This window comes from Acromyrmex echinatior, chromosome 8 (genome assembly GCF_024713525.1).
Source record: "Acromyrmex echinatior isolate Ae372 chromosome 8, ASM2471352v2, whole genome shotgun sequence".
NCBI classification, from domain to species: Eukaryota; Metazoa; Arthropoda; class Insecta; order Hymenoptera; family Formicidae; genus Acromyrmex; species Acromyrmex echinatior.
The window spans coordinates 10,771,018-10,793,779 of NC_141859.1; the positions used below are offsets into that span (position 1 = coordinate 10,771,018).

Genomic DNA, 22,762 nt, shown 5'->3' on the forward strand with positions numbered 1-22,762 from the left:
TAAAATACGATATTCGATCGAATTGAAAAATCGTAAGAATTCTTTTCTTATATTATACGCTAAAATAATTTAAAAAAATAATTGCTAAGGTTTTTTTGATTAAAATAAAATCTTTAGATTTAATTTTTGAATATCTTTATATGTTAATAAAATTTGTCAAGTAAAAAAATATTATTTTTTAATAATAATTTTTTTATAATATACATTATCATGTACAAAAATGTTATAATCTTTTAGACCAAAGTGTTTTATAAATAAAATTCATTACTATAAGATATTATTAATAAGTAAAATATCTATTTTTTTCTATTTTCCAAGTTTCTCGATAGTGCTTGTCGAACCATGTTTCTCTATATATACATCTTTCTGAAAGATACCTTTACCGAAGTTCCCTCGGGAAACACCACGGAGCCACTATCGGAGTCTACAATGACTCTTTATCACTCTGAGGAAAGTCCCTGGACTCGTGGCAGAAAGTGCCGTAGCTTTTGGCTATCAGCCTCCGTCGTCTTCGCGAATTTCAGGAGAGGAAGTTTCGGCCGATCCTTCGTGATGGACGTGAGAGTGTTCGTCAAAGTAAAGTAATGTGTGTTGAAACGTTTCTGCTCTTCTGAGAAGAATCAGCAACGTTTGAACCGAACAGGGCTTATCACACGAGGAAACTTCAACTTTTTTTTAAATTTTTTTGTCAACCCTAAATTTTTCTCTTTAAATATTGTAAATTTTGTTAACTTATGTTTTTTAAAAGAAAAAATATTTTTTTAATACTGAAAGATTGGAACTCTCTGACGCGATTAAGAATCTTCTCTGTAATATTGGATCGACAAAATATTAAAGATCAACAAATTTATAAAGTTTGTTACTATTAAAATTTGAATATATTAATTTATGATATAATATTCATTTACTATAATAAATAATCTGATGTTTTGTAGACATATGTATATATCAATGAACTCAATTTCAATTAAAAACTATAATATTATATTGTTATCATTCGAGTTTGAGTTATTATCCATCAGTTGGTTACTGTAATATTATATATACCTATAGTCGATATCTACAATTATTTCTGTTCTCATTATAATAATAAAGATAATTTATTATATTTAGATTTGATGATCATCAACAAAATCTCATTGTGTTTAAATTAAATAGATATTTATACTTAATTAATAGATATTTAATTAAGTTCATTCGAGTGAAAACATTCTCTCTCAGACTTCTTTCCAATTTTGCTCACGAGACGCCCTCTTCATGCCTTCCTTTACACCGCGTTAAATCACGGTGTTGCGCGATGTTTCGTTACGAGTTCCGTATCCCGCAGTATTGATAATTTCCATTTTAGGAAATCTTGCCCGTTTCACCATAGCATGATCAGGAAACAGCCGAGAGTGGGCTTCCTGCAAATACTCAAGAAAAGTACTAAGGCTTTCCTTATCTTCGAGGGAGTACTGTTGCTAGGATCGTACGGATTTTGGCGTCGCCTGAACACTTCGCAAGGTGAATTGCTCCGCTTAGCTTATAGAACCTCGCCTCCGTTCCCGAATTGCTCCGCCTAGAGTTACGTTCCTGCCATCCGATATTCTCGAATAATTTTAACCTATCCAGCTTATTCTAGATCATGCTTTGTATATTCGAGATAAAATGAGCAATGATAACGTGAATGGAGAAACAGCTAAAGAGTACAGCTGAAAAAAAAGGATCTCTCAGTCACTTCCTATATTTAGTATCTGGCAATAAATATGACAGATTGCCGAGATTTTTCTGTATGAATTTGCATTAGGCCTGTTTTTTTTAACAGAAGTTCTTCTTGCACGGTTCATTTTTTCTCTTTTTCTTTTCATTTTGGAGAGAAAAAGAGAAAATGTATAAAGCAATTCAGTTAAAATGAACTGACCTTTTGCAAGGATGACTGCATAGAATAATTAAAAGTCAATTTATTTTTCCACTGAATTGCTTCTCATTTAGTATTGAAGTTTGCAACACATTGTTACATTTACAATGGTTGTTTTAGCAGAAAAAGCAGCTTTGTAACTGTTGTAAGATTCTTTAATCAGCTGATCGATCTTGTCCTTTAATTCCTCACTGGATCTAAAAATATAAACCAATCATGTAAAAAAATCTTAAATCTATAATTAAATCTATAATTTATTTCAAAGCAACTTTTTCTGCTGAATACAGTCGTTGTTATTGCAATATTACTACAACATTGCAATGTTCACTACAATATTGTTTGAATAATCTACTATATGAATTATCTCTGCTTAGATTTTTAATTAAACTTTTTGCATGGTTCATCTCTTTTCTCCTTTTTTCTTTAACATAAAAAAAAGGGAAAAGTTAAACCATGCAAGAAGTTTATTTAAATAAAATTTTTTGATTAGATTAATCTTCTATATTTCATGTACATTAGATTTCAGATATTACGTACATCAACATTTTCCTATAATATTGGAGGGTTACTATACTATTGGGGAACAGTTGTCTGGCAATGATTATTTGAGGACATTTGATTACAAGACCTGGACAGAGAAGCGCAATGAGCATTAAATCTTCATGGCGTTGAAATTTATCGGGATTTCCATAGCATCGGTAGTTATTGGTGGTGGAATAGGAAACGCTTTATTTTACTTTGTTAAGACCGACGAAAAAGATCTCATAAAGGTAATCATAATTATATTATTGTGAAACTAATAATATATATGTTTTTTTTATTGTTTTTATATGAGTACTGATGGCAATGTTTTTTTCCTCAGTTGTATAATATATTTTTTAATAAAGAAATTAGTCAGTAATATTTATTGAACATTATAAGTAATTTTATTTATTAAAAAGTAATTTTACAAAGTTTTATATAAAAGTTATATTTTTACTTAGGAATCTAAAAAAATGATGGTATAAATCTTTTTTTATTTGTGTTTAAATTGTTTTAGCATCTTCCTCCGTATTCATCAGAAAAACATAATCTTTTCTTTCCACAATATAAGAAAAAAAGTGAGAGATTGATGAACCAAGAAAGGTCAAACACAGGTTTGAAGGCGTTCGAAGCTCAAAACAGTGTAAACCATATTGAAAAATAGCATTAACTAAAATGGACCCTACTGAGTTTATAGAGGAAAGTTTACCAGATCGTATCACGAAGAGGGATCGAGAACGAAAAAATGTTATCGAAAGGCGAAGAGAAGAACGTCAATCGCTCGCCGTGGAATCCGAGCAAAGCAGCTACTTTAAAGATACATTTTACTCCTCTTGCAAGAAGATCAAGGATATGCTAGACGATGCATCCAGTACGCCGTCCTCAGCATTGCCAGGAATTTTCGAAAAGTCAAACAAGGAGATTCAATTGCTTAAGAACTATTTATCGCAATCTAAAATGTTTCTAAAGGTTTATGACATAAGACGTGCACAAGAAAATTTGCAATCGTTAGAGAATCAAGCTTCCGAGTTGGAGATGAAGCTCTTGCCTAAAAAAAAGTTTGGTTTTAAGAATCGTAGAATCGTGAAAAAGCCTTCCGACAAGGGGCTCGACATCACAGATGGCTTGAAAGATCTCAAGATATCTGAGAGCATTGTGAATGGTTCGACTAAACAGAACAATAAATTGTCGAGCAAGTACGGAGATAGTGCCTGCATGCTCTTGGGCAAAATAAATGAACGTATAGTGTTGGACGCAGAGAATGTAAATAAGAACGACATTCTACTTTCTGATCTGGTTCGCTGTACTGTAAGGATATATGGTACACCGAGCACCCTGCATATGGTGAACCTGAAGCAATGCACTATATTAGTTGGACCGGTAACATCCTCTGTTTACGTGCACGACTGCAGTGATTGTGTATTTGCTTTCGCATGTCAGCAGCTGCGATTACATTCATCGACGGACTGTACCATTTATTTACATGTCACAAGTAGGGCAATCATAGAGGATTGTACGAAGATACGTGTAGCACCTTACAACTGGTCTTATGAAGATCAGACGAGTCACTTTAATCTAGCCGGCCTTGATCCAAAGATTAACAATTGGAACTGCATCGACGACTTCAATTGGCTATCTAGTGAAAAACATTCACCGAATTGGTCGATTCTCGAACCGGAGCTTCGGGTGAAAACGTGGGATTAAAATAAATACTTGTAAAATAAAGAGGAAAAGAGCAATTAAAACTAACAGTTGTAGCGAACATTTTATGGAACCTAATTCTTTTTTCTCCGAATATCAATTTATTTACGTAAATAAATCATCTACATATATATCATGCTTTTTCACAAGATGCAAGTTATATATGCAAATTTTATACATTTACGATATCTAATAAATTTACTGTTTGTCCAATATACAGGGTGTCCTGTTTTACAAGTCATACCTAAATAACTTTAGAAAGACGATTAGAAAAGAATTATATATAAGAGAAATCACGGTTTTATTTAAGAAAATAAAAATTCTTTTACAAAACTTTAAAATTATCTAGGTTTACTTTTTAAAATGGGACAATCCTTTTATATATTATATACAAATATGTACATATTATACATATTATATCTTTGTGTTTTGCATCTTTCAATATAAGAACTCGTTGGAATCGTTTGTTATCCCTCCTTTTTTAAAAGAATTGTAGACATTAATATAGCCTTATGTATACAATCAGATTGGCATTAGTAATCGTATTTATTTAGTTTGAATTTGTAGATAAATATATCAAAGTTGGTTTGTATGTGTGTATTCTCTTATATTTTTCATCTATCTCTTTCTAACTGTTCCGTGAATATAATTTAAATTCAATTAACGTATTTATAATTATTATATTTATATAAAATTCGCAATTACGTTTTATTTTAATATTGCATAATTCGAATTTCTAAATACTTCGCGTTTGCGAAGTATTCGATATCCACGATATCAAATCTCGCGGATCGACGATCATACACAATATGGCGTGTTTCGTTTTCTAATTTCTTCGCTTTGGGGCGCGATTCCGTAACTGTCTTTACACGCCTACCGACAGTTGTCGGTGTTGTTGCGCAGATATTTTATATGGTGAAAAAGCTGCGCAACGACACTGACAATTGTTAGTAGAGGGCTGCGTTCTGATTCATGCATGGTGCGCATGATACATCATTTATCCTTGTTTAATATACAATGCATAACAAGGATAAATAATGCAGCATGCGCATCATGAAACGGAACGCAGCTTAAAACAGTTACAGAATATAGGCCCTGCGCTGTGCGAAGAATAATCTCGAGCAAAGTAGATACCCAATCCAGTATATCCAGTTACTTCTTAGCTCGTGATTTATTGGTTACACGTGAAGTCGAAGTATGAACTGTCAAAAGAGCGCCGATACCGCTCGTGATGTCATTTTTGGTGCCGCCTGAGGTACGCAAAAATTCCTTGATACGTATCAACGGGATATCTGGTAAAGTCACAGATTTCATGGTTCTGATGTTTGTGTCGGTGCGTCATCGCCTAAATAATAGGCAATAGATATACTAGAAATATATATTCCCAAGGAACGTGTTTTTTTCACATTAAAAGAACTACGATTACGAAACGTGGACAAAATTCAACGCAGAGAATACAGTCTCATGTCTTCGGTTTAGCCTGTAAAATTTGTGATTCATAAAGTGTATATTTCAGTTATTAGGTACTTGGAGTCTTGAGAGTGCTCATGCGGACAATTTGCACGTAAATTGATATGGCAATAGCATAGTGTGGCGATAACACCTAAGAAAACATTTATAACTGCAACAAGTATTAATTGTGTTTTTAACAAGGTGTGTCTTTTGAAATATGTATTATACTTATATATCTATTTGTATTATATAAAGTTTGTTTAATGTAAGTTTGTATTTTACTTATATTTGATATATTATATTATCGCTTGTCAGCACCATGGAGTGGTTATTCGGCAAGCGTATCACTCCTGAGGAAATGCTCAGGAAGAATCAAAGGGCATTGAACAAAGCGATGCGGGATTTGGACAGAGAAAAAGTGAGAATGGAACAACAAGAGAAGAAAATTATAGCGGATATAAAGAAACTTGCAAAAGATGGACAAATGGTAATCTACAAACTTCTGTTTGATTTCTGTTTCTATTTGTACAATATTATACCGTGATCTTTTTTAAATTGATTGTAGGATGCTGTGAAAATTATGGCTAAAGATCTGGTCAGAACAAGGCGTTATGTGAAGAAGTTTATGTTGATGAAAGCAAATATTCAAGCAGTGTCACTAAAGATACAAACCCTACGTTCCCAGAACACGATGGCACAAGCCATGAAAGGAGTAACCAAAGCGATGCAAAATATGAACAAGTAAGTGCACCATGATGTATCAGTGTGTTAATAATTTTGTTTTATTAGTAAGACATTTTACTTGTGTTTTTGAACTAAAAGTATAATTATTAATTACAATCATTTATTTAGTATCTATATATTTTGAATAATGGTTAATCTCTATTTCTTATTTCTATTTTTTTATAGACAACTAAATTTGCCTCAAATACAGAAAATATTACAAGAATTTGAAAAACAATCAGAGATAATGGATATGAAAGAAGAAATCATGAACGATGCGATAGATGATGCAATGGAAGATGAAGGAGATGAAGAAGAAAGGTATCAAGTTTTTTTTAATACATAATTTCTATATTCATAAATTCTATTTTCTGTCCATTTTTATTTCAAGACTATCTTAAGTAATGTTTTAAGATGCCAATAACGACTCCTGATTGGGATTTCTGACACCTTAAGACTTTATTTAAATCTTAAATATAAGAATGGACTGTCAATATTGGCCTAATAAGTGTACATTATTAAATTAGAATAAGGTCTTTATTTTTTCATTTAAATTATTGGATTTTCAGTAAATGTGTGAAGTTCAAATTATAAATAAAATTATGTTGTAAAATATGTATTTTTTATAAATATATGTATACGTATTGACGTTTTATTTTCGCAGTGATGCTGTAGTTGCACAGGTGTTGGATGAGCTGGGTCTACAGTTGACGGATCAACTCTCTGGACTACCGCAAGCATCTGGATCGCTAAGTGTAGCCGGTTCTAAGCAACCAGTCGCCGCTGCAGCGGGTAACGAAGAAGGAGCAGGCAATCTTGCGGATGCTGATGCGGATCTACAAGCTAGATTGGAGAATTTGCGACGCGAATAAATCAAGATTATAATATTATTAATTAGATAATGTATAAAAAGTGTAAAAAGAATTGGCTTTATAGCGATGAGAACAGTTTCGAAGCGGTTCGTTCCTGCTTTTAAATATATATACACTTAAATGTATATGAATTTTTAAAAAGAATTGTTTGCATACAATTTTCTTGAATGATTAGTCTTTGTATTTTCTACGCACGTTGAATTTTATAACTGCTTCTATACAGAACATTCTCTGTAAATGCCTAAGTTCATAATATTATATAAATATATACATATATATATATATATATATATTCATATACAAAAAGATACTGTATAATAAAATATACGACCACAGAAAAACGTACTCCTTTATTTGGATCAAATCAATATTCGGTATTCAACTAATTTTTTTACCACTATTATTTAATATTTAATTTTTATAATATTTGTAAATTAATGTGTGTTATTACAATTAATATTTGTAATTAATTCTATTTCATATCTAGAAAAAAAATTTTCAATATTGGATTTAAGGAAAGCTAAATTGATATAGCAAGATTTAGATATAGATTTCAATTTTTATAACTTCGATATGAGTTTATAAAAACTTCCATCCCCCCCCTGTTCTAATCGTTCGATAAACTCGATAACGACGATTATTGTAGCGGTAACTTATCGATGCGATCCTCATTCGACACTCGATGACTTGCAGGAATTCTCGATGTTGGCGACACGGACGTTCGCGCCAGCTGATGTTCGCGCGTTAGATTACAGACATTCAATTAAATTTCCTCGATCGAGAGAAATTGACCCGTACAACGTGAGTGAAAAGATTGGGAAAGATATGCCAGGAGACGAAAGAAAGACGACGGAAGACTATAGTGACTCTGAACTGTCCCGAAGGTTTAATTGAGAATTGAGGCTACGGATGTGGTGGGTCAATGTACCATCACACACATTTCGGGAAGGAGAGAGAAGAAAGATAATGATGTAATGAATTTGGAGACACTGGTAGTGCTTGGCGCTAAGTCAAAGCGCAGCGACACTGCCGTGCCTTCTTTACGCGATTATATTCACTCGTTTGTGAACGTTTTGTCACGATTGCCCTTTGATCGCGATACACACGTACATATATGTGTCACCACTACGTCTACGTTGCCGTGAGGAAAAATAGCACGTGGCATTGAGATAATTCCTCGATACAGCACGGGGTGTTGGGCGCCAAATCGACCTTGCCAGGAATTCCGGCGACGAACGCATCTCGAAGACACCAAAGGACACGTGGAGACCAAGGACGAGAGGTAGTCTTGTTGCGCAAAAAAATACGGTTAGATCATGATACATCGTTTTCGGACGGAGGCTCGTGACGTTCTATAAAACGTCACTCAAATTCACGAACGGTATGTACATCTCAATGTACAATGTCAACATAGGATGCTTTCTATTTAGGTTGTGTTTAGAATGTTGTTTAGTTGTGTTTAACTTCACCGAATGTTAAACAATAATAAATATACGTATACGATAAAATAATACGTGGGTACATCCAGGTGAAATTTTTGAACGTAGTTTTAATGATACAAATTAACACAAACTATTCTGTCCTTGACATTCCAGTAAGTAACAAAGATAGAATGATATCGATTTGTATTATTAAAAGTACTAGTAGGCAAGTTTTTTAATTCATTGATGATTAATTACATGTACAAATGCAACTTTTATGAAGCAAAATTGCATTTGCGCATAATGCGATTGATTCATCAATGAACTAAAAACTCACCTGTACTCTTGAATGAATTGTGTACCTGTTCACTACATGAAATGTATAACTTCACGTGTCTGTTTTTCTAGAACATTGACTGTTTAGTTGGAGTTCATCCTCGAACAAGATGAGCAGTCAGCTGCAGACTAACTTGATCGCCGCTGCTATCGGAGCAACTATCGGCGTCATAAGCGCTGCTAGTATCTTTATATATCAGAAGGTCTTGGAGAAACAGCAACATGCCATGAAGAATGCCCATCTGGACGAAGTCGATCGTCGTCTCACTGAATTGCAAACGGAATTAGAAAGATTGAGGTAATAATAATTGCTGTTCTTTCATTGACATTTTAAGATGTATGGAATGTTCCTAAAGTATTTGGTCTAATTCAATTTCTTTTGCTAATCCTGATTAATTAGGTACTAATGGTTTATTCAGACGTTTATATATATTTATATTATTTATATATATTTATATTATTTATTTATTTAATCTTTGCCTTGCGGCTTAGAATGGCTTTCAGTTTATAATCTTACAATAATATTTTTTAAAGTTACAAAAAATATATTGTCGAAAAAAATTGTCTCTTTTCTATCTTTAAAAGTTAAATTAAATTAAACTTAATTCTTTTCCAGGCGTTATATACATTATTTTCTATTGCTATATAATTTTTAAGTCTAAGAATGTCAACAGATTGGAAGAACACATTTATATTTCTAGCTTTTTCATTGGGATGAGTGTTAGACAGAGTTTAGACAAATATCTTCTAGGAATTAATGTTTTTGTTTAATTTAATTTCATTGATATCTAAATATTTATCATTTTCAGAACACAACAAAATCAACAGAGAAAGAAGAAGAAGCTTAATTCTAAACGTGATAATGATCATACGTACACTACAACAGATAATGATACTGATGTGGATGGCTTTTCAACAGCAGCCGACGAAGAATTTTTCGACTGTTCAGACAGCGAAAATGGTATAAGTGACATTGAAAACAGGTCAGTTTAATATTTTTATTATTCAAGCGCATCGCGATTATCACAGCTGTAAATTTAGTTTAATGTTGTGGGTAGCATCATTGCACATATCAAATCCATCATTCTGTATCAAAGCTTTTTTTGCTTATACACACAAGTTAAATCTACAAACTTCATTTAAATTATAATTGCATGCTGAAATTTGTTGAGTTTGCGTTTTTATCCGAAATTACAACTACTCGAAACTTAAACGGGAAAGATTATACGCTTAGTGATGCAGGACAACTGAAGCCACCTGCCTTGGATTAGACCTTTCTATTTTCGATGAGCATTACAAACAAGGTGGATATGAAGAAAATGATTACCTTGAACTACGAGATTTCGTAGGCATGTATCCAAATAGTGTAGACATAGTATGGAGATATGCCAGAAGCTGTTACAAATATTCAAATTGCACCACTGACGCAAATGTAAAACAAGCTGTTGTTTGTGCAGGTATAACAAATTATGCTCAATTTTGCGTATCGTTAGTCGTTCATTCAACAAAGTCTTCATTTGCAACGAATTATTTTAGGAATTGACGCTTGCGAAAAGCTTCTCACTACACCAAATGCATATCTGCACAAATGGTGTGCTATACTTGTAGGTGTAAACGGTGACTTTTTGCCACTAGCGGAAAAAATAAAAAATGGTTACCGTTTCAAGGATCATGTAATGAATGCCTTGGAGATATGTCCAAATGATGCTGCTCTGCATCATTTACTCGGCAGATTCAAATACGAGGTGGCTAACTTAGGTTGGATAGAAAGAAAGGTAATGTTTTACCATGGTTTGATGTTTTTCCAAACAGCATCTCAGTTTACAGTTGCGATTAGTTATTAATCAAGATTGACCGAAGAATTTGCAACTCAAAGAAAATGTACATAGCGAGATAAATTACACAATAATTGATTATTTTCTTATGTAGCTTGCTGCGACATTATTTTCGGAGCCGCCAAGTGCCTCGTATGAAGATGCGATTGATAGCTTCCAGAAAGCGGAGGATTTTTCGGCCGAAGTAAATCTGGAGAACAAGCTGTTTCTAAGCAAATGTTACATAGCACTGGGCAACTATCAACTGGCCTGTCAGTTGCTAGAAAAAATTTGTGACGTATCAGTTACAAATGAAGACGATGAAAGGATACAGAATGATGCTCGTCAACTCCTCGTCAAGTACTCGAGATATCAATAATGGACACATTAATTTTTATAGATGAGAGAATGTATCCATTCCATATATTACAAATACATTAATCGCGCGATGATAACGAATTCACTGATGTAACTGATTCGCGGGGAAAGAAAAACGTATGAGTAATCTAATTATAGAAGGAGCGAAGTACACAACACACAGTTTTATCTTGGACTTTTATACAGAAACTGTATAAAATAACTATTATTTGTCTCCAAAGATAAAAAGATACAAAACGGCGCGGGATGTTTTAGGAAATAACTTTTGATGAAATACATTTTAGAATTGTCATTTTATTGTATAAATGCTAGGCCTACCATGGTTTATTCTATTCATTATATAGACTTATAAATTTATTATGTTGGTTTTATCTTTCTATTGTCTGTTTCTTAATAAATGATACAACATGATAAATATTGTTGAAGTTATTAAATAGTTACGAATTTTTTCATCAAATTGTCTCTTTTCTTATAAAGAGCTTTTCTCTTCATCCTTTCTTTTCTTCCTTCTTTCCCCTCTCTTCTTTCTCTCTCCTCTCCATATAAGTATAATTTTATTTTGCAAGTATATATAATAAAACAACACACACACATATATATATATATATATATATATATATATATATATCTATTTTTTTGTAGATGTATAATATATCCCCTTTATGTATGTGTGTATATATATATATATAAAATACACACACACACATATACATATCTTTATTTTTTTGTAGATGTATGATATATCCTTTATGTATGATGTGTACACACACACACACACATACACACACACACATACAGAGTATATCTGAAATAACGCCTAATCATATGGTGCTATTTCTAATAAAAAAACACAAACAAATATCCAAGTCGAAAAGTCATCTATCATTTTGCAATTTTCGCAATATTTTTTTTAGTTACCCAATGAGCAAAATGTCTAAAATCGACGTGTAAGACAATTTTAAGATAGAGTTCTTTAAGAAACATCTTAAAAATATTTCATAAAGAACACTGAAAGATATTTTAAAATTGTCTTATACATCGATTTTATCTGTTTAATCGGCAATGTTCAAAAATTAATATCTCGTTAACTATTGCAAAAATTGGTAAAGGATTTTTCGACTCAGTTTTTTATTAGGAATAGCACTGTATGATTAGGGCATTATTTCAGATACACCCTGTATATAAAATAAACCATTCAGCATTTATATAGTACACACTATTTTTGTATGTAGCATCATGAATGACTTATTGACTTCTACGTGTCGCATACGATGTAGATGCGATGTTTACCTTGGTGTTTATAAACTATGAAGATTTCACCGGCAATCAGTCAGTTGTCATCAACCAATAATTGAGGATCTATATATTAGAAGTCAGTAAATCATTTATGATATTAACATATAAAAATGTTTATATTTCAGAAACGGTTGAGCTTTCAATATATGTTCACTATAAATACTAAATGGTTTTTTTTTAACACCGTGTATACATACATTTTTTGTATATCTAATTTATATGATAATGATATATTTTTTTAACATTGTTAAAAATAAATATATTAAATCTAGATATTAAAAAACTAAATAGAATAAAAATATTAATTGTATAAGAGAGTTAATTATCAGTTACTGACATTTCCAATCTCTTCATTGAGATTGTACAGCCTCTATGCTCAACAAATCAATAATGGTCCAACATAGCATCCTTTAGCTCAGTGGTAGAAGCTGGATAAAGAGCGAGGGTGAAAGGGGTAGAAAAGAGAAACCCCTCTAACAGAACTAGGAGGAAGCCAGTAAAGACACAGTGTTTCATAAGGAAACAGTCAAGATCCAATGTCCGTAAAAAGTGCTTCAATTGCACGATACACATGTGAAAGTGAGTTTCACGGAGACAACGTTTATAATTTTTATTTTTTTAGTGCAGAAATGTGAAATTAAATCTTTATTTTTATATGCATATCGGATGCGAAATATCGTTTTCGCGTACGTTCTTGCGAAATTATTACTAGCAATTGACCTTTGAAAATAGACGCAAATGTACGATTGGTAATATTTTTGTCCTCATGCCGATACATTCCATATTATTTCCAGGATACCCACTCCCAGACTGTAATGCGCGGATTTTTACGTGGTACATTATACTGTGCTTTGTGGTATGGTAGTATAGCGGCAGGTTTTTTATTTATTGCCTGTCCGCTTTTGCCACTGTTGTTGTTTAGTCCACCGATATTTCGAAAATGTGGAGACATTCTATTCGCATGCTGGGAACTTTATCCTACCGTAAGTACTTGCAAATCTTATTAATTATACAGATTACGTTTACGATTTAATTAATAATAAATAATAATTCGCACAGAAAACATCGAATTAATTCAAAATTATTCGTAAAAATCTAATTTATATTTAAATCTTTTTCTTTTATAACACACTTTATATTATTATTTCTATCTGCTCTCTACATTTTATATGTAGACATAATATTATTTTAAATTTAATTTATTTTAAATGTTCCCGATGTTTAAACACTTTCTTTCAAGGAAAAATTTTCTAAAAACTCTTGTTTTATTTTATTATTATTATATATATATATATTTCAAAATAAAGATTCAAACTCGTTAGTTAATTCTATTAATATATCGTTTTTAATTGTGGAATCTTAAATTTTATTCTGGCATTATAAATGTTTTAGGCTCTGTTGAAGGCGTTCGGTGTAAAGATCTACGTATCTGGCGATCATATATCTCCTAATGAATCGGCCGTGCTCGTGATGAATCACAGAACGAGGGTGGATTGGAACTTCCTATGGGCAGCGATGTATCAAGCGTGTATGCCCAGTGTCGGTTGCCATAAATTGAAATTTATTTTAAAGGATCCTATACGACACATTCCCGGTCCAGGTAATGTTCCAAACTCGATATACAAAGCGTCAATTATTTACAAAGATATATATGTATATACGCTCTCCTCGCCCTCACGTCTGTAACACGTGTATCTGTAACAGGATGGATAATGCAAATGAATGGTTTCCTTTATATAACGCGACGGTGGGAAGAGGATCGAGGCCGATTGTCGCGTACGCTCGATTACCTGATCGCTTTAGATAGCCGCACGCAGCTGCTGATATTCCCCGAGGGCACCGATCTAACGAAGAGCAGCAAGGAGAAGTCGGACAAGTACGCCTTGCAGCATCACCTGCCGCTTTATACTTATACCCTCCACCCGAAAACGACCGGCTTCACTTATCTGGTCCGGCATCTTCAGCGCGCGAATTACCTCGACGCTGTGTATGATCTGACGATAGCATATCCGGATTACATACCGCAATCTGAGATCGATCTGATCAAGGGTAAATTCCCGAGGGAGGTCCATTTCCATATAAAACGAATTTCATCCGCGGATATACCGGCGTATGATTCGGCATATGATGACTCGACTTTGAGAAAGTGGCTGGAGGACAAGTGGTCCGATAAAGAGACGATATTGCAGGGATTCTATGAACGGAAGGCATTCTCCACCCAGATCTGGCCGATGGCGAAAACGCTGCCGTTGCGAATCGCGTTCGGATTCTGGAGCATATTAACAGGTAATTAAAGTTTTTCTTGTCATTCGTGAGAAATAATAACAGAAGATAAATTTTATTTTTAGGGATGGCAGTGCTTCTACTTATCGTTTCTCCGATCTTCCAATTATGGACTCTGTTCTTTGCGTTATTTTTCATCGGATTGTCTATTCTCAACATATGCTTCAATCAAATTGAAATTGGATGGTATTGGCGTTGGAAAGAGCTCCTTTTGAGCTAAATATAGTTAATTGAGAATATATTTTTGTTTGAACATCACTAGGGAATCGCGTAGCTCTTTGTCTCTGTGATAATACTGTATGTAAGATCGTAACGTTAGAAGAACAGATGTGCAATATCACAATTTGATATAATTATGTCTAATATACTTTTCTTGAAAGTGTCGAAATTATTCGATTATATAGAGTCTCTCTAAATTGTTTCTATGTAATATTACATTCTATTTGAAATTGGAAATTCTTGAAAGCTTGAAAAATCTTAAAAGTTCTTCGAACTTTTAATATCTTAATTTACAAATTGTTAATGTCTGTATGTCCTGAGAATGTCTGAACATTAAAAATTTTCAATACATTCAAGACAAAAAATCTGATGGGATTGGACCAAGTCCTCCTTAAAAATGTTTAAAATTCACAAAAATAAAATTATTTTCTATATTACAGATGCCTGTAATTGTTTTCTTGACATAAAACTGAGAGCGGATTAAAATAATGTAAAGTATATATTACACAAAAAAGATATATTTTCAAAATATTCAAGACTTTCAGAAATCTTTTGGCTTTGAATAATATTCGAAACGATTTGATAGTTTCGTTGTACGCAATGTGATTCGATGTATTTGGAATCCATCACAACTTGCAATATAATTGCACTGATTTAATCCTTTTACATTTATAATGTCTCAATGTTGCAGCGTTTTAAAAACATGATAGCGTATAAGAGATAAATGTACATAGTTCTCTGATAATAGAAATTTGTTGTTCCGCTAAATTGGAAAATGTACATGAACATTTCTATTATCGATTTTGATTTGCAGGAAGTAAGTTTGCAATTGAATTACTGTTGGAATTATATATCCCAGCACTCAATTCCTGCAAATATAATTACGTATCCATCATGTTCTCTTTTCAAGACGTGAGGATCGCATTTCTAATCACATAAGCACACACACACACCCACCCACCCATACAAACGCGCGCGCGCGCGCACACACACACACACACACACACACACACACACACACGTTGATGTTTTGCGTTAACATTGATGTTAAAGTAAAAATGCATTTTTAACAGAAATATATTTCATGAAAATGTCTATATTTATAAAACATATATAAATTTGTCAGACTTACACTGACAAAATGAAAACATTTTGAACGAAATATACTAATTTTTACTGCAATGAATTTCTAATAAAAGTTAATACAAATAAATCGACTATTAAAACACATACATAAAAAGAATTCTACACACAAAATGATCCATTTATTATTTAAAATCTCTCCGTTACTTTTAAGAACAAACTAAAATATTTGAGAAATTATTCATTTTGAAAAGATGTATATTATGATATATTGATAAGCATCTTCAATACATAATATATTTTCCATATATAATTTTCTATATCTCAATATCTTTCAATATCTTTTTAAAAATCGTCTTTCAAATCATATGATTTATTTTTTACAGTGTTATCACCAACATCATAATAAATTTCGTAATCTAAATTGATGCGCGACTTTCAGAGGAGTACGAAAATTACATTGATTAATTTTAATATCTCTTTCAGAGGCGAAAAATCTTTCACCAAAGTCTAATCATTGAGTAATATCTCATGTTACATAAAGTAATGTAATCTATGATTCAATGTTTAAAAAAGTATTTATGTCGCATAATTTTTATAATTCATAGTATGTTAGAAAATATTTATTTTTTTCTAGTATTCTCAATAAAATATAGATTAATTATCGAACAATTTCGAGTATAAGTAAAAGTGAATTCACGTGCCAAAGAGATATAAGCAGTCAAAATAGTTTTGTAAAAGCGTAAATATAGCTGTAGATCTGTATACGTATGTATGTGTAAGTAAAACACATAAGCATACTTCCTTTATATAATTGTAATGTACCTGGAATCTCGATATAAAAGAAAAATTAATCCTTTTTCTTTCATAAGCTTTAATAAAAAATATAAGTAGAGAATTATAAATTAATTGTAATAATCTCTGTATGTCTTATAGATTGGCAAAAAGAGAATTGATAAATTAAGCAAATTATTAATAAAGTGTCTATAAAAATCTTTCTGTACAAATAGATATTAATTAGATTGTCGTACAATGATGTGAAGTGCGTATAATGTCTAAAAATATTACTATATGTACTATGAACATCATAACATAATGGAGTATTTTATCGAATAACATATTTTGCGTGATGTACAATTTAAGACTGTAATATTACATGTGATGTATCAAGTTCTATATGTATTCGAGATGTATAAATCTGTATATTTACTTTGGATGTTAAGGTGGAAAAAAAAAAGAAGTAGAAAGCTCCAAATTGAAAGTAAATGAATCCAAAGTGAATCACTAATGGTGCAATAAAACCTTTGTTGTACTGCACAATGATTGTATTTAGAATGTACATATTTATGCTATTGTTTGTGCCATTCCGCTGTAATAAATTAAAAATAAATATGTAGAAATTATTCTAAATTTCCTATGATGTTATTTATTTCATTTATTACAAACATATATATGTATATATAATTGTTTTTGATATTTCTAAAATTTTTATATTTTATGAAAGTTTTTATATTTTATAAAAAAAACTAAGTTTTTCGAACTGTTTTATATTCAACTTTTATCAATTACATGATAATTCAAATTTTTTTATAAAGCATTTTCACAAAGATTCAAATCTCGTGAAATCTCGTGCTATTCTTCGTAGTACTATTTTTTGTAATAAAACGGATTAAGCGGACTTTGTATAGGATTCATTTTCAGCACGCTGTTCAATGGCTTTTTATTTGCATCAAATGGAATAGCTGGACTTTTGCGAACTTGTCGAATATATTCGGATGTATGTTGGGCTGTGTTTCGAGAGAGTCCGAATATTACCTTTTTTTTTTCTGCCATAGAATTGTTTAAATTAGTTTGTTCCTTCATCGGATGTGATTTCTGTAATAAACAATGAATGATTTTATATATATATATATGTGTATATATATATATAGTATAATATATTATCATAGCAGAATTAATTATACAACAAAATATAGTATTAAATATCATTTACATTTTTTAATGATATTTTTTGGCTCGTAATCTTGTTTTTCATCTCACTTTCTTTCTTGGTTATGGGTTTGTTGTTAGTTTCTTCTAATCGAACTTTTTTGTTAGAAATTCGTGAGATAGAACTATGTTGATTTAAATCACTAGTTTTAATTATTTGTCCTAAAGAAATTACTGCCTTCTTTGTTTTATGTTCTACATTTTTATCTATAGATTTCTTACTTTTTTTGTTCAATTTCTTTTTTGTAGCTTTATTCTTTTTAGAAGTATCTATTTGTAATTTTTTCTCATTCACAGTAACATCAGATTTAGTGTTGGATACATTACAAGTTGAATCACTTTTTTTCCGTTTCTTAAATGGTACTACGTTTGTATCTACATCTTGCAACTCAGTCTTTGCAGTTGTATTAGTTAATTTGTTTTTCGGTTTAATAACATTAATTTCTAAATCTAAAGTATTTCCATTCTTCAGATCATCAATAGAAGTTTCATCACAAACTGCTTTTCCATTTCTTTCTCTTTTTCGTTTCTTATTCACATTGTCAGAGACCAAATTCTTCTCAAACTTGATGAGGCGCAATGCAGCTTTTCGCAAATCCATCTTTTTTCCCTGATTTAGTTTCCTGACTTTTTTTATTCCAAGCGGCATCTTTCCTTGCGACAATTCTGTAAATCTGAAAATATAAATTTTTTTTCAGTATAATATGTCATAAATATAATTTATAATATGTTTATATTTGATAGATAAATAAGAAATATACTCGTCAAAAAGTCTCAAGAGCTGCCTGCGTGATTTTGCCGTTGACGACTGATGAAATTTATACGTTGAAAGCAACTCAGCAATCTTCGCGGCATTAAAAGGTATTGGCGGTAGTTCGATATCCACTTTACCCGCCCTTGGATCTAAAGGCTTCTCAATCTCATTTTCTGGCTCAGCTTCAGAAAATTGTTTATCTTCATTGTCTTTTATGTCAGTATTTTCTTCTATGTTAGATATTTCTACTTTTTGCATATCATCTATATGTGCACAGGGAAAGCCGGCCTATTTAAAATATATGCGTTTATAAATTAATAAATATATTGAGATGCGTTACATCATGTATTGAAGTTTTTAGATATATTAACATACGTCTCTCCAAGCATTAAATTTTGCCATGTAATCTAAACCAATATCTGATTGGAATATCAAATATCTGAAAATATGTCGCATGATATGTTCCATCTGTCGTTCGTCACTTGTAGTTATTAGATACTCAGCAAAGGGTTTAATAAGTTCGTGAACTACATCTTCTTGTAGATTTCCATTACCAACCTACAGTATCAATAATAGACCATTTTTTTAATACAAATTAAATAAAAGCCACAAATTCGCTTATATTGTATAAGTACCTTAGCAAGCTCTTCTAGATATATCTCTGTTACATGCAAATTAAATCCTAAGTCGGTTTTTACATGCAAAAAGAGTTGCATAAATATTTTCGAAAATTCTGTCACCCATTCCATGTTCCACGAATGATTTTTACAAACTACAAACGTTTGACGAAGAATTCTCCTGACCAACTGCAAGAAAAATAGAAAAATGTCAAGATTAGATTCCAAATATTCTAGTCCTTGCATGTCTATTGCAATCAGATATATTTCAAATAATAAAAGTACCATGGAGAATTTATCTAGTCTATACTGATCTATGCCAAACCATTCAGTAGCAAGTGTCTGTAGGGCACAGCTAGTGTAAAGTATAATTGTATCTTTTGATTTCAAGCAATGCACAAGCTTGCTCAGTGATTCTGCCAGCTCCTCCTGGATCAACATCTTGTCCGACATCCACATGCAGTAAAAAAGACCTTTCCATAAGCTCATGAAATCTGTCTTCGTAAACACTGTAAAGAATGCAAAGTCATATCAAGCCCAAAATACAAAGTGTTTATTTTTAAATTTCACATTTATATTAACTCTTTGTATAAATGATTGAGTCATTTGTATCTTATTATGTATTTCTTTCTTTGAAATATTAAAGAACACTTGGCTAAATGATGGTCTCTATCCTTTCCTTTTTTAATACATTGGATGCTTTCCAGCAAGAGATATACATGACATCATGTAACACAATTAAATCATTACATTTTTGTTTGCTAATGTTAAAAAAGCACCACTTATAGATACTATCTAAAGATGTCGAAGTATATATATATATATATATATATATATATATATATATATATATATATGTAAGAATAATTATAATCTTCGTATACTTATAAAAGTGATAAAAATTAACCCGGAACATAATCTATCTCTAATAGCAATTTATTGAGGATATACTGATTAAACCAATAAATAAATAATATTTGAACACTATTGTGCCACTAGGGATCACATATAATAAAGGACCGAAAAATCATTGTGTGTTAATTATGTAATTTACATAATAATGCAAAAATTGACTTACCAAACGAACTCTGTGATCGTATCGTGAGCCATTTATTAAGTCTTTTTAGCACCTTGTCCCGGACTTTCTTGTCATTGTTAGCCAATAATCGCGCTATCTTAATTTCTTGTTGAAGATTAGCGACAACTAGAGTTTTTTTGCTTTTGTCATTAGATTCCACGGGTTTCTTGTTGCTAATCTTCGGTGTCTTCATCTCGTTTTTCCGTAGTGATACACGGGCATCATATCGTCTGTACTTTCTCACTGCCATTCTTCATACTAATTGTTTTAATCAATTAGATAATTTGATATATACTGTCATATTTCTTAATAAAGTATCAAGTGATATCAGGAATGCTTTTTATGCGAGCAAATATTATTGAAATGTACGCACACACAATACACGTGCAGCGAGATAATGGCTTGAACATAACCTAACAATACACATGAAACACATGGTGCTTCCTGATAGTGGGTAATCAGGAATACGTAATAAAAACAGGACATTCATGCACAATGAATTTTATTACATTATAAATGTGTATGTGAAAATGTTGCTCATTCTATCGAATACTCAATTATTTTGGTACTTTAATAAATTAATTAAATCTGATGAACATCTAAACTTATAAGGTTGATTTTTTTCGAAAGGTTTATGAAAAAAATTAGTTTAAATTTCTAATTTAATTTTTTCATGTAGAATTATTCCTTTCTCTATTGTACATATATACTTACAGTTAACAAACATTCTGTACATTATAATTATATCTTTTATATACCACTGTCACGGCTGATTTTATTATACACTGATCTGATCTGATCAGTAGTCTAGTTTCCGAAAGTTTAAAATGAAATCACATGGTGCGGAAAAGGACTGTGTGATTTCATTCTAAGAACCAACCAACTACAGTCGAGCAATCCTCTGTAACAAGGGATTACTCGATTATACAATAGTTGATTGGTTCTTAGGGCGCGTTCACACCTTGGCGGAAAAGTGGAAAGCGGAAAAGCAGCAGCCAATCAGAACTCTAGCTGGTAGTTTACAATTTCGATTTTTGTTACTACTTACTATCAGCGCGAGTTCTGATTGGCCACTGCTTTCCCGCTTTCTGCTTTTTTTGTCAAGGTGTGAACGCGCCCTTACATTCTGATCCGGATTAAACCTTCGGTGGAAACTAGGCCAGTTACTAAAAGGTTGCAACACTTTATATAAAATGAGATAAAGAAACTCTACGTACGAGAACGTTCAAGATGTATGTATAAATCAAAGTTTTAGTAAATTATTCAATTAATTTATTTTTCTCATTATTGAATGTACAAACGTAGCAAAATTAAAAAATTCTATACCAAAAATTGATAGTTTGATATATAATCGTAGCACTTGTTTAACAAGAATAATCTAAAATGAAATAAATTGATAATGCTTTTTAAGTCTATATGTCAATATTTCAAATCCACTGTAAGGCACAACTAAACATAGGTAAGCTGTAATCTCTCCTCCCCCCTGTAATTAGCCAGCTTTAAACCTTTATACCTAAAAACTCAGACAAAATGATTCTTTTAACTTATTTCCGAGAACTTTTTTGATTTACGAATTTTACCCTATTTATCATATAGAAGAACATTTTCCATTTTCTCTATTAGCGTATTTTTTATGTTAGATATAGCTATTATTCACTGTTACAAATTCGTCATTATTATATTTCGAGCGCTTCCTTTTCCTTGATGAATAATCAATGTAGACATCACGAACACGAAAATCTTGCTATACCTAATAGATGGTTGGTTGTAGAGATCTCGAAGGTGGGAATAGAGCGAGTGTCGCGTTAATAAATCTTGCGAGAACGTCGTCGATACAAAATGATGCCATTAGGTCGTTACTGACAATGAGTGACAGCACGAAGACAACACAGGACAACGAGGATCAACCCGTCACGCTCATCTTTCTTAACTATGGAAAAGAAAGAATTTTCTCATATTGTACATAAAGGGATTGTAAAAAGAATTGATCATTTGCGTATCGTTTATTGTAATTTCTCGGTATATTAATGTCACATAGCGATTTGCATAATTCCACATCATGAATCTGCTGATAGTAACGAGTAATCAAAGTAACGTGTGTCACAACTGATAAAATATTCAAAACACATGAATGCTTAACATCTGTCAACAGATTATATGCTTCGTGGATGTTTCTCAAGACACGATTTCACCAGTTTTTCTCGTTTTCAGGAATGTATTTTTATCCTATAAAATACACTATTTGAGACGATAATAGCAGTGGTGTAAAATATAAATCTGTTATAAAAGAACGCAAAGTCTTAAATTACTGTCTCATGATATATCGC

At 31.8% G+C, this 22,762-nt stretch overlaps 5 protein-coding genes, 1 long non-coding RNA gene and 1 other non-coding gene across 8 annotated transcripts; 6 read left to right on the forward strand and 1 right to left on the reverse strand.

The window, feature by feature from the left end:
• Positions 1-385: 385 nt before the first annotated feature.
• LOC147908751 (RNase MRP) lies at positions 386-664 on the forward strand. The gene has a single exon (XR_015546054.1).
• A 583-nt stretch (positions 665-1,247) lies between these two features.
• On the forward strand, positions 1,248-4,333 carry TBCC (Tubulin-binding cofactor C). Of its 2 annotated transcripts, none has more exons than XM_011065087.2 (3): positions 1,248-1,503; positions 2,417-2,667; positions 2,937-4,333. In XM_011065087.2, the coding sequence occupies exon 3, from the start codon at positions 3,095-3,097 to the stop codon at positions 4,121-4,123; it is 1,029 nt and encodes a 342-aa protein (XP_011063389.1). In that variant the 5' UTR covers positions 1,248-1,503; positions 2,417-2,667; positions 2,937-3,094; the 3' UTR covers positions 4,124-4,333. The 2 variants fall into 2 exon arrangements, with proteins under 2 accessions (XP_011063389.1, XP_087264695.1); XM_087408569.1 differs by having other exon boundaries at positions 2,424-2,667.
• Positions 4,334-5,072: 739 nt separating this feature from the next.
• Positions 5,073-8,012, forward strand: Vps2 (vacuolar protein sorting 2). Its single transcript, XM_011065085.2, has 6 exons — positions 5,073-5,375; positions 5,637-5,773; positions 5,888-6,059; positions 6,138-6,313; positions 6,482-6,616; positions 6,960-8,012. Exons 3-6 carry the CDS (start codon positions 5,892-5,894, stop codon positions 7,165-7,167), a joined length of 687 nt encoding a protein of 228 aa, XP_011063387.1. The 5' UTR covers positions 5,073-5,375; positions 5,637-5,773; positions 5,888-5,891; the 3' UTR covers positions 7,168-8,012.
• A 240-nt stretch (positions 8,013-8,252) lies between these two features.
• LOC105151398 (regulator of microtubule dynamics protein 1) lies at positions 8,253-11,531 on the forward strand. Its single transcript, XM_011065083.2, has 6 exons — positions 8,253-8,548; positions 8,997-9,222; positions 9,734-9,907; positions 10,167-10,381; positions 10,461-10,699; positions 10,854-11,531. The coding sequence occupies exons 2-6, from the start codon at positions 9,035-9,037 to the stop codon at positions 11,115-11,117; spliced, it is 1,080 nt and encodes a 359-aa protein (XP_011063385.2). The 5' UTR covers positions 8,253-8,548; positions 8,997-9,034; the 3' UTR covers positions 11,118-11,531.
• Positions 11,532-12,778: 1,247 nt separating this feature from the next.
• LOC105151397 (lysocardiolipin acyltransferase 1) lies at positions 12,779-17,407 on the forward strand. The gene is made up of 5 exons (XM_011065082.2): positions 12,779-12,991; positions 13,207-13,395; positions 13,805-14,012; positions 14,117-14,698; positions 14,761-17,407. The coding sequence occupies exons 2-5, from the start codon at positions 13,228-13,230 to the stop codon at positions 14,913-14,915; spliced, it is 1,113 nt and encodes a 370-aa protein (XP_011063384.1). The 5' UTR covers positions 12,779-12,991; positions 13,207-13,227; the 3' UTR covers positions 14,916-17,407.
• Positions 17,408-17,528: 121 nt separating this feature from the next.
• Nnp-1 (Ribosomal RNA processing protein 1 homolog Nnp-1) lies at positions 17,529-21,308 on the reverse strand. The gene is made up of 8 exons (XM_011065080.2): positions 21,150-21,308; positions 20,436-20,693; positions 19,643-19,866; positions 19,376-19,546; positions 19,116-19,298; positions 18,748-19,028; positions 17,991-18,660; positions 17,529-17,872 (listed from the first exon to the last, which is right to left on the reverse strand). The coding sequence occupies exons 2-8, from the start codon at positions 20,683-20,685 to the stop codon at positions 17,645-17,647; spliced, it is 2,007 nt and encodes a 668-aa protein (XP_011063382.2). The 5' UTR covers positions 20,686-20,693; positions 21,150-21,308; the 3' UTR covers positions 17,529-17,644.
• Positions 21,309-21,558: 250 nt separating this feature from the next.
• Positions 21,559-22,726, forward strand: LOC105151394 (uncharacterized). Its single transcript, XR_846827.2, has 2 exons — positions 21,559-21,894; positions 22,207-22,726. It is a non-coding gene; the product is annotated as an uncharacterized LOC105151394 (long non-coding RNA).
• Positions 22,727-22,762: the final 36 nt, after the last annotated feature.

Excerpts from the sequence above, each read along its gene's own strand:
- TBCC (XM_011065087.2), top strand. The coding sequence starts at position 3,095 with ATGGACCCTACTGAGTTTATAGAGGAAAGTTTACCAGATCGTATCACG.
- Vps2 (XM_011065085.2), top strand. The coding sequence starts at position 5,892 with ATGGAGTGGTTATTCGGCAAGCGTATCACTCCTGAGGAAATGCTCAGG. Across the intron at positions 6,060-6,137 it reads TTGCAAAAGATGGACAAATG|GATGCTGTGAAAATTATGGC; the intron begins GTAATCTACAAA and ends AATTGATTGTAG. Across the intron at positions 6,617-6,959 it reads GAAGGAGATGAAGAAGAAAG|TGATGCTGTAGTTGCACAGG; the intron begins GTATCAAGTTTT and ends TTATTTTCGCAG.
- LOC105151398 (XM_011065083.2), top strand. The coding sequence starts at position 9,035 with ATGAGCAGTCAGCTGCAGACTAACTTGATCGCCGCTGCTATCGGAGCA. Across the intron at positions 9,223-9,733 it reads ACGGAATTAGAAAGATTGAG|AACACAACAAAATCAACAGA; the intron begins GTAATAATAATT and ends TATCATTTTCAG. Across the intron at positions 10,382-10,460 it reads ACAAGCTGTTGTTTGTGCAG|GAATTGACGCTTGCGAAAAG; the intron begins GTATAACAAATT and ends GAATTATTTTAG.
- LOC105151397 (XM_011065082.2), top strand. The coding sequence starts at position 13,228 with ATGCGCGGATTTTTACGTGGTACATTATACTGTGCTTTGTGGTATGGT. Across the intron at positions 13,396-13,804 it reads GCTGGGAACTTTATCCTACC|GCTCTGTTGAAGGCGTTCGG; the intron begins GTAAGTACTTGC and ends TAAATGTTTTAG. Across the intron at positions 14,013-14,116 it reads ACGACACATTCCCGGTCCAG|GATGGATAATGCAAATGAAT; the intron begins GTAATGTTCCAA and ends TATCTGTAACAG.
- Nnp-1 (XM_011065080.2), bottom strand. The coding sequence starts at position 20,685 with ATGGCAGTGAGAAAGTACAGACGATATGATGCCCGTGTATCACTACGG. Across the intron at positions 19,029-19,115 it reads AATTTAATGCTTGGAGAGAC|GCCGGCTTTCCCTGTGCACA; the intron begins GTATGTTAATAT and ends TATTTTAAATAG. Across the intron at positions 18,661-18,747 it reads CTCTTGAGACTTTTTGACGA|ATTTACAGAATTGTCGCAAG; the intron begins GTATATTTCTTA and ends TTATATTTTCAG.